The sequence below is a fragment of the Buceros rhinoceros genome, unplaced genomic scaffold (assembly GCF_000710305.1).
Source record: "Buceros rhinoceros silvestris isolate BGI_N320 unplaced genomic scaffold, ASM71030v1 scaffold23527, whole genome shotgun sequence".
In the NCBI taxonomy this organism is placed as follows: Eukaryota; Metazoa; Chordata; class Aves; order Bucerotiformes; family Bucerotidae; genus Buceros; species Buceros rhinoceros.
In genome coordinates, this window is record NW_010423081.1 from 1452 (window position 1) to 11627 (window position 10176).

At 57.9% G+C, this 10176-nt stretch overlaps 1 protein-coding gene across 1 annotated transcript in view; it reads right to left on the minus strand.

The window, feature by feature from the left end:
• Positions 1 to 10176, minus strand: part of LOC104497100 (hydrocephalus-inducing protein-like) — a gene marked incomplete at both ends in the record, with an annotated part of 11394 nt that overhangs the window by 841 nt on the left and 377 nt on the right. Inside the window, 15 exons of the mRNA XM_010140312.1 lie at positions 103 to 333; positions 730 to 880; positions 1195 to 1358; positions 2256 to 2468; positions 3104 to 3323; positions 3670 to 3950; positions 4237 to 4395; positions 4536 to 4734; positions 4848 to 5017; positions 5795 to 6016; positions 6254 to 6461; positions 7605 to 7752; positions 8157 to 8322; positions 8639 to 8777; positions 9443 to 9655. Of these exons, the coding sequence (XP_010138614.1) occupies positions 103 to 333; positions 730 to 880; positions 1195 to 1358; positions 2256 to 2468; positions 3104 to 3323; positions 3670 to 3950; positions 4237 to 4395; positions 4536 to 4734; positions 4848 to 5017; positions 5795 to 6016; positions 6254 to 6461; positions 7605 to 7752; positions 8157 to 8322; positions 8639 to 8777; positions 9443 to 9655 (2884 nt within the window). The remainder of the gene's footprint in view (positions 1 to 102; positions 334 to 729; positions 881 to 1194; positions 1359 to 2255; positions 2469 to 3103; positions 3324 to 3669; positions 3951 to 4236; positions 4396 to 4535; positions 4735 to 4847; positions 5018 to 5794; positions 6017 to 6253; positions 6462 to 7604; positions 7753 to 8156; positions 8323 to 8638; positions 8778 to 9442; positions 9656 to 10176) is intronic.

Here is a 10176-nt window from a genome sequence, read left to right on the forward strand (position 1 = left end):
GCTGCAGCCCTTGGGCAGGAGCCCCGCAGGGTTCATCACCCTTCACGGGCACCCTCTGTGCTGCAGGGAGAGCGGAGTGCCGGGGCTGAGCGCTGCTCCCACCTCTGACTGTGCAGGAACAGCGAGCTGAGGAGGAACGCTGATGTCCGGCACTTTGCAGCCTATGGCGAACGTCACCGGGACGGGCAGAGGGTTGTCCACCTTGACAGTGGAGGACACTCTCTGCCGCACAGCGCTGGTCAGCTCAACTGTGCCGATGGGCCCCGAAGCAGTGGCCTTGAAAGTCACCAGGTAGTACAAGTACTCCTTGGTCTCCTCGTTGAGGAAGGTCACCTGGGTCAGAGAAAAAGGGCAGTGCCGGTCATTCTGCGCATACCAAATATCCCAGTTGTGCCGAGCCAGCCCAAAGAGCCGCCCCAGCTCAGCGCCCGCCCTCCAAGAACGGCCGTGACCGCCACCAAGGGAGAGGGCAAGACCAGGGGAGCATATTTCCACTTGATCGTCTCCTGATGGCCTGGCACTTCCAGCTCACCCACGGCCTGACCCACCGGTGCTCCGCAGCCCCCAGTGGGACCATCACAGAGCCTGGCATGTGAGGGGCACGTGTGGAGAAGTGCCTGCGGGGAGGACACCTCCAGTCCCACCCGTGGAGGTGTGAAAACAGGAGTGCAGCTTCTCAGGGAGCCCACAGCTCCTTGAAGGGCCCCACGGGCTGCTGTCCACACTCACCATTGTGTTGAACACCCCTTCCTTGTAGGAGAAGAACGTGAGCTTGTAGTGCTTCGTGGCGGAGCCTGGAACGTCGAGGTACTGCAGCCCCTGCAGCACAGAACTGCTTTCCAGGTTTTCTGGTTTCAGGATGTCCATCACCACAAGGAACCTGCGGGGCAGAAGGATGGGGAGAAGGTCGATGTGAAGGACTCCCATAGGATATCCATCATGTGGGGGTACAACACAGCCCCCCCTCATCCTCAGGCAGAGGGAGCCAGCTTTCATCCCTTTCATCCACCCTGGAGGAAAGTCCTCAGGAGGGGTCTCCAGGGGCAGCACGTGGGTAGCGTGACCCCTTTAGCCAGGAGCAGCCGTGGGGAGGGAAAAGCTTGCAGGAAGGAGCTTCCAGGCAGTGGGGAGCCCTTCCTTGATCCTGAGGGGATTCCTGAGGTGAGGGGATGAGACTTCCTGGGCCAGACTCACCTCTGAGGTCTGCTGAGCCAGTTGGAGACAGGGATGAGCTGGGTGTAGGAAGTTCTACACGGCACCTGCTGGAAAATGGTCCCTGAACACCTTGGGGCCTCAGCAGTCCCTTGCAGGAGGTAGTACAGGCCGGTCCCATCTGGCAGCGGGAAGAAGATGGAGCCCTAGAAGACAAGAAATAGGACAAGTGAGCTTTCCTGCTCTCTGTCCAGGCTGGTTACCCGCCTGTCAAGCACCACCAGACAGCCCGCGTCTCAGGCTGTCACCTGAGCAGCTCTGAGCCGGTCCCGCTGGCAGAGCTGTGACTGCAGCCCTGTCCCCTGCGCAGGTACCAAGCCCTGGCCCTGCAGCAGAGCTGCTCTGCCCATCCCAGCACCCTTTTACTTGCCTTATTAGCCTGGGGACATCAGCTGCCAGGCCTGGGCTCGGCGGGACAGCCGTGGTAAGGGGGTGACACCGTCCCAGCAGTGCTGGGACTTGCCCCAACATCAGCAGCAGGAGAGCAGCCTGAACCTAACACGGCAGGGTCTCAGCAGCCAGGGCTGGGCTGACACCCAGTACTCCCTTTGGGTGCCAATGGGGCACAGTCACCTGCCCTGTGGCACCTCCTCTGCCTCCAGAGCGGCTGAAAACTGCCGGGCTCTTCATGCAGAGCCCAACGTTCAAGAGACACTGAGCATCTGTAACCCTACAGGGCACGGAACTGCTGAGCAGCCTGGACAGTGAGCCCAGAAGTCTCTGGCCTCCACTCTGCCATGGTGTAAGGTCAGCTGGAGAGGGACGACGACCCCAGCGGCTCCAGCACCCCAGAGCCCGTCTGATTAGACTCCCTCAAGAGCTTGTCCCTGGTCTGTCTCGCGCATTCCCTGGTCAGTCCAGCCTTCCCACCTGCCCTTTCCCTGTGCCTGGCCTCTAGACACCAGGAAATCCAACATCGATCACGGGAGGGTTTCAGCTTGGATGGGACCTCTGAAGGTCACCTTGGCCAAGCTCCTACCCACAGCGGGGTGAGCTATGAGGGTCATGCCGAGAAGGTCAGCACGCTGGCACAGCTCGCGTACCTGATGCTTCTTATCCTTGGAGCTCATGGTCAGGGGTTTGTAAATGATCTTGTAGGGCTTCTTCTGTTCATTGGCCTCTAGATGGAAAAACTCAGGCCCCTTCCAGTGTTTCCCCTTAATGATGGGTCGCACAGTCCAGGCCTTGCTGCTTGGGTTGGACAGGAGGATGGTCTGGCTCTGCTCCTCGCGGACGTCACACGCAAAAGTCAGTGTCTGCAAGAGAGGAGCACAGAGGCTGCTTGGTGGTGCCCAGGAACCCCTTCCACCCTCTCTTGGATGAACTCTACACCAGGACCTGGAGCATAGGAAGCAGCTTTTCCTTGTCATATGCAAAACTTCCATGTGGGCCACGGCTTCTGGAGTAAATCACGTTGTTCTTAAGGAAGGGAGAGGGACAAGTTTGGCACACTGGGTGAAGCGGTCTGCTGCCTCCCAAGGAGGGGAGAAAGAAAATGGGGAGTCCTGGCAGGAAACTCCCCCATGCAAGGAGAAGAGCCGCAGCCACATGGCCCCTTCGTGGATGGGCACAAGAGCAGCTCCAGGCTTGCTTTTGGGAGCAAGAGCCACCAGCTCCCAGCTGCCCCCTCCTGCGATGCCCGTGAGGGGCAGGAGTCCTCCACGCTGACCTCTGTGCCCCAGGAGCTGGCTGCAGGTGCCTCAGCCACCCTCCCCTCCCCTGCCCTGAGAGGGAGGAAAATTGTGGCTGCGGGTGCAATACTGGGGTGGCTTTGTGGGGGGAGTCTCAGAAGAGCGTGTCTATGCGTAAATGTCCTCTGGTCCCCATCCTGGGAGAGACGGGATGTAAACGGTGGAGGAAGGGGGACCCATCGTGTCTCTGATCCGGGTACCTCTTTGGTGACAGGAGTCTCCATGCAGCACCCTGTCAGCGTGAGCTGGAGCGGCTGGCCGTCCTGGATGAAGCACCGCAGGCCCTCGTACTGGATAGCGCGGCTCAGCTTAGAGGGGCGGAAGGTCACAATGAAGGGGACATCCATCCCTGGGGAGATGTAACCCTTTGTGGGGCTGATGGAGAAATCCGGCTTGAAGCTCTCGATGTCCCACTTGAACCTTGCCAAGGAAAACACAAGGACAGGAAGGCAGGGTTAGCAACTGGGAGGCTGCCACGGCAACGTGCTGTTCCTCAGCCTCTTGGGGGCTTTTCCACCAGAGCTCAGGCACGGTGCTGCATCACCCGGCAATGAGGCCTCAGGCTGGGCAGCACCCGGCTGCACCCATCTGTAAATACCCCTGTGGCTGCACCCCTTGCTGACTTGCGGGCTCTGACTGCACAGCCATGGCTGCGCCGCTCTCCGCAGGGATGGGAAAGCAGAGGGGAACTATCTGGGCAAGCTACTGCTCCACGCGACCCTCATGCAAGCTCCCAGCCCTTCGAGAGGAGAGTGTTCTGCATTACTTGACTCCCACGTCGCCCGTGTTCTGCATGACAATCTGCTGCGATGTGTAGCTCTGCTGCACCACCGCTCCAAAGCTGAGGTGATCCCGGTCCAAGCTCACACGGATGCCCTGGCAGGAGCCCCGCACCATGAAGAGCGAGCTCACGAGGCCGCTGCACTCCAGCACCACTTCTTCGGAGAACGGCTCGATGCGGCATTTTGGAGAGAAGGTCACCTCCACTTTACAGGCGTCTCCTTTGGCCTTCAGCCTGAGCTCGCTGGTGGGGTTCAAGCACAGAACCTGCCCAAAGACACGAGTGGAGACTATTTCATCTGGCAACTGAGCTGTGAATCCTCCAGAGAGTCTTCCAGTTCCTGTTCCGTCCCCATCAACACTGCCCCCGTCCCGCTCACTCCCTGGTACACAGCCCTAGGCACCAAAGGTGTCTTCCCATGACGCGTCCACCTGGCCACGGAGAGCTGGACTATGTCTTCCAACTGTAATTAGCTACTAGCTTCCACCCAGAGCAGCTCACACCTACCTGCAGGCACCCCAAAGTGCTCCCCAGGGAGGGAAGGAGCCTTACCCCAGCTTCTTGCAGCTCTGGCGTGGTAGGCAGGAGACGGAGCTTAAAAGTGAGAGGAGCAGTGCTGTTGTTTGCTATGGTGACCATCTTCTTCACCGTCTGACCGATGGAGAGTGCTCCCAGCTTCACCACCTTGCCTTGGGGTTCCACAACATCAACCTGAGGCGGGAGGGATTAAATACAAAGTGAAAGGGAAGAAGGAGCAAACGTGGTAGGGTGGGGGAGAGATGAGGGAAATGAGAGAGAAAGCCACGCTGGCTGCCTGCCACCTGGGGGTTAGGATTTGGATTTCATCTCACCTTCATTTCCGTACCCCTTCCTCGAACTTCAACACTCCGCTGGTAAAGACTGTTGATTTCAAAAGGGATGAGCTCATGGTAAGATGTGACCTCTCTGGGATAGAAAGTGATGGGCACCTCCACTGTCTCTCCTGGGCGTAGAACATGCCCTGGGAAGTCCACCACCAGGTGTGCGGTGCTGGTGAACAAGCAGTTCAAGCTGCCAGAAAGCACAACGAGAAGCACAAGTGTCACAGTCCGCAGCGTTTCACCCACAGGGGTCAGGAGGACACGGAGCAGGCACGTGCTAAGGAAGGTGTGGAGAAGGCCAACCTCACGTCCTTGTCTGCCTTGTTTGTGATGACGAGGGTCTGGCGGGCAGGTGGCATCCCGGCGTAGTGGATGAAGCAGGCTCCGAAGTCGAGTCTGGTGGCGGAGAAGTGGACAGAGGGCACTACCACGGTGGCCAGGAACACACAGGTAAACGTGGGCCCCTTGCTGATCTGGTGAGGCAATGAGACAGCATGAGCCAGCTGAAGAGACGGGAACGACAACCCCGGACACCAGATGATGAGGAAGAGGATGGGGGACAGAGGGCCGTGGCCACAAGAAGGAAAAGCAGCTGCCGAAGGACCCCGGAATGGAGACTGGCTTGGGCTGCGAGGGAGAGGGCTTCCGGAGAGCCCCGGCCCTGCTTTGTGTGCCACCTGCTGGTGGCACCTTTCTGAGCTGTGCCACCTGGCCCAGCAGGGGCCTGGCAGGGAGAAAGAGCTCCATCTCCATCCACAGGTAGGGCCTCCCCAAATTAGGGGCAGGAAGGCCCTGGGGGACATACCTGGCCACAAAAGCACTTCCCAAGTGCTCCTGCATAAGCCCTTAGTAAAATGTTCAATCCAGAAGCTGTCAGGCTCTTTATTTTGTCAGCAGGAGCCTCCTGAGCTCATTCAGGCCCTTCAGTGGTGGAGCTCAGCCCTGGCTCTAGGCTCCTGCCGCCACGGGGCTGAATTAGGGGCAGGAAGGCCCTGGGGGACATACCTGGCCACAAAAGCACTTCCCAAGTGCTCCTGCATAAGCCCTTAGTAAAATGTTCAATCCAGAAGCTGTCAGGCTCTTTATTTTGTCAGCAGGAGCCTCCTGAGCTCATTCAGGCCCTTCAGTGGTGGAGCTCAGCCCTGGCTCTAGGCTCCTGCCGCCACGGGGCTGGACCTCCTGCCGCCACGTGGCTGCGCAGGGAAGGCGAAGGGCCCTTCAGTCACTGGTATCAATCGCTGGTGCCTCACCTGCAGCGTCAGCTCTGTGTCCTTGAGAGAGCACATCTTCTGCGGGTGGAAAGCCAGCTGGGTCTCTGCTTTCGCCTCGGCCTCCACAGTGCCCGTCCGAGGGGTGACGGTCAGGACCTGCTTACGGGCTGTGGGGCCGCTCAGCTCCCACGAGAAGGTGAAGCTGAACCTGCCGTTATTGTGGATGCTGAAGATGCGCTTGATGTTCTCGTTCAGCTGTACCTGCGGGGAGAGGGTGGTGAGGTCGAGGGGTTGGAGCACGCACAAAGCAGCAGCCGGCCTAGCAAGTGCTTCTTCCTGATGTGCTCCCGCATCTTCCACATTCCCGTGTGAAAGATCAATCTTCCTCCCTCTGGAGACCCATCAACGAAGCAAAACATTCCCTCTTGTTCAAACGTATCAGGTCAAGGCCCAATCTTGCAGGGCGTCGTGGGACAGATGGTTCAGGGAGCTGCTCACCTCCTTGAAATCGATGACGTTGATCTCCTGTGCACTGAGCTCAGTGACACGGCCACGGCTGTCCTCACACCTGACGGACACGTTCATGCTATAGCCGGTGGCCTTGATATTCAACGAGAGGGGCTGGGTCTTCCTCTTGACATCACACTTGAGGTTGAAGGCTACCTCTCCTTCTAGTGTTGGTGTGAAGGAGACTGTAATGGGAAGCCTGGGGAGAGAAGACCCTTTTTGCTGCCTTCGCTGTCTCTCAGCTTTCTTGGCCCCCCACCTCCTCTCTGTGGGAGAGCAGCTGTGCCATGGCTGGGGTGAGACCCCAGGCCTGAGAGAAGCCAGGAGCAGCAATCTGCCCTTCCAGGGCCTTCCCCTACAGAGCGAGCCCTGCTGAGAACTGCTCAGGGCAGGACGATCCCACGCAATGAAATCGCAGAGGGTACAAGGAGGCAGCACACCCGGAGCTCACGCTGACCTCACTGCCCCGTCTCTCGGGTTAAGAGCCCGCTTCGGTCCCAAACACAGCAGAGGGCACTCCTAGAGACCCCCAATCTTTATGACAGGGGTGACACCCTCTCTGCAAAGGGCAATCATCCAGTTCCCGTGACAGCAGCACAACCGGGGTGCCACCAAACTGCCTCTTTGTCATTTTTGTGGGTTACTTCTGGGTACGTGGTCAAACACAACCCGACTACGGAGACTGGGGGAATCCCCGCTTCTCAGGTGAGCCCCAGCAGCTGATGCAGGGTGCCCTCTTATCTTGCACCCAGCAGCAAGCCAAAATTCAGCATCTTTTAAGCCACAGCAAAGCTGCCCGGAGCTAACGTGTTCTCCTTACACCCAGCCATGCTATGAGCGGGCACAGGGACACCCTTAGTGGATCAGCAGGTGAGCTGGTGACCTGTGAAACTGCCTGAACTCGTGATGATCCTGCAAACCACAGCGAGCTGTGCCAGACCCCTGCTGTCCCCAGGCCGGGCTGCAGGGCTGCTCGTGGTGGCTTGCACAGACCATGCGTGCTGGGCTCTGCCGCGAAAGGAGCCCGGAGAAGAGAGAAGACCTTGCACGCTTAGGGCTGCTGCCTCAGGGGATCACAGGGTTAACCACCCCCCCAAAAAAAAGCTTCTGTCATCAAAACTAGAAGATCCAAAGCCTGAATTTCTCCAGGAAGGTGGACCCAGAAGAGCAGGGTAACCCCGACACAGCCACTTTACAGAGAAACCTGCAGCTGCCTGGTGTCCCTGCCGGGAAGGAGCACAAGCAGCCGTCCGCTTTTGCGGAGGGGAGAAAGCCTCCAAAGCAAAAGGGCAGTGCAACGTTCGGCACGAGGGGAGGAAACCTGGCCTGTGAGCCCCGTTACCTCGAAAGGGCAGCGATGCAGCCTTCGCGGGGCTCTATTTTCACAGAGGTCTTGCATCCCTCTGAGAAGAGAGAGCTCTCTCGGAAAGCAAAGCTGAAGGCTTCTTTCTCCCTGTTGATCATGTAGACAGTCTGGTGTACCTCGTGTCCTGGGGAGAGGACAAAGCAGTTGTTGAAAACCTTTTGTTCCCTGGCCTCCAGGCCACTGCTGCCCACCGGCTGAGCCAGCAGGCAACGGCGGCGAGGAGCACTGCCTGCAGTGAGCGCCCTCATTGTCAACACGGAAATATGCTCCTCACCCCCTGGACTCCCCTGCACCGCCCCCAGATCCCTTCTTGGAAACAGCCCCAGCGACATGCCGTGGCCCTGACACACAGCCTCCTCCCTTCCCCTTCCTCTCTCTCATACACGTGGGGGGCAGGAGCTGGATGATCTGCTCATAAGCGCCCGATTCCATTTCCAGCTTTGTTGCTGGAGCTGCTGGAACAAGAGGAGTGCTGGGCCCCTGCAGAGGTCCACACCTGAGTGTGTGAGGGGTAACCATGGTGCTCACCGATTAACAGCAGCTGGAAGTTCAGGTGGGATCTGTTCAGAGTCACTAGTGGGTCGGTGGCTTTGCCCACCAACAGGAACAGCACTGAAATGCTCTGCTCAGGGGCTCTAAAGACCCAGAATGATTCTGTGATGTCCAGGTGCCGGGGGATGAATTCAAACTTCATCTGGGGGAGAAAGAGGCAAATGAAGGAGAGTTGCTGCCCTTGGCAGGGGAAGGGGATGGGGGTGCAGACCACACCACAAGAAACCCCGGGAACCTCCACCTTACGCTGCTGTGAGCTCAGAGATAGGCTGCTGTGCTGCTCACAGCCCCGGAGCACGGCAGAGGTAAGGGACACAACGGGCTCATGTCCCAGTTCACTGACACTGCAGTCAGGGGTTTCTTCATGCTCTTGGCAAGCTCACAGTGAGGGACACCCAGTTGGTGTTAAACTGGCACAGGCGTGTACTGGATCTACCTCCTGAATTTTCTGCACCCACCTCTGCTTTCTTCCCGGGCTGGATCTGCCCTCTCTCGGTGCAGCAGAAGAAAGCCGCCCCTTCTGGTGGACCTTCAGGGTCTTGGCAAGTCCACTGGAAGGAATACGCGGAACTGGTTGGGTTCATAACTGTGAAGGTCCTGGGAACACAAGGCAAAAGGGCTGCTCAGGTGGTGTTGGGATGTTAGTGACTGTCCTGCAGCAGCCAGCAGGCACCACTGATCCTGGACACCATCTGGAAGCGGTTAGTTGGTAGAGGGGAACAGCGCTCGGAGCACAAACATTCCACCTGTGATGCAGGGGCCCTGTTGTCTATCGATTAATGGCTATCAACGAAGAAATTAGCAAGGACATAACCAAACTGTTGCACGTTAAAATGGTAAGATTAAGTGAAAATGGTGAAACCCAGCCCAGTACGACTGCTTTGGAAGATGGTGTTCCTCTGCTGTGGCTGCAGCCTTCACCAACCATGTCCGACTGGTATCTCAAAGGAGCAAGAACGTCCCTAGGATGCTCTTCAAAGGTATAAAGGTTGTATTGGCCAAAAAGCACAGGCCGGGGATACGTGATCCTTCCAGACTAAGCCACGCCTTACTGAAGAAAGGGACAGAGAAAACCAAACGCTGGCCAGTTGGTCTGCAGTGACCAGCTTGTCCTAGCCCCAAACCAGCCTGGTGGCCAAGTGTCAGCAGACCACAGACAAGGTACAGATGTGCCTTAGGGCTTGGAAGAGTAGCTGGGGAGGTGTCTGGTTAAAGGTGGTGACCAGGAGACCAGCAGCAGGAGAAGCCCTGCCCACACCTACCTGCTGGTCCTGCCACGCACTCCAATTGCCGCAAATTCAATCACTCTTGTGTCAAGATCTAACGTTGACTCCTCTGGTCCCTGCAACTTGGGGCTGCAGCTTCTTGCAGCGATGTAGTCAGAGTCTTCCAGCTCAAAGTGGCACTTGGACATCAGGCTTCTCCCCTTCACAACCACCTCTGGGCTCTTCTGATCTGGCTTCAGGTTAGGAATGCTAGGGAGAAAGGGACGGGCGTTAGCCAGACTAACACTTCCAGCCAGCCCGCGGCTTGTCTGTCTCCCTGTGCGGCACAGCGCTGCGTCCTCCTCCAAGTGCAAGCATCGAGCAGCAAATCAAACAGAACTGCACTCCCCACCGAGGAGGCGGCAGAGGTGAAGCAGCAGAAACAGGAACCATTCTGTGTCTAGAGACCAACCAGAGCACACAGGTTTTTATGCAGATTCGGAGACCGCGCTTGGCGGATAAAGAAGCATCGCGAGGGCCCAGCTGGCCCTTCGGCACCTTCCTGCATCTCTCATTCCAGATTTCACAGCCTCCCAGAGTTAGTACTTCATACGACGTCTTTTCTAGTGTCTACCAAGGCTGATGATCATCTGTCTTTGCTCCGGGAGGTTGTTTCTGCTGCCCCTCTGGGGCTGGCTGTCCCCAGGTCTGCGCTCCCACCCACCTCAATCAGAGCTGTAACCACAACTGCCCGTCAGCGGCAGGAGTTGAAAAATACCCGGATGTTTCCT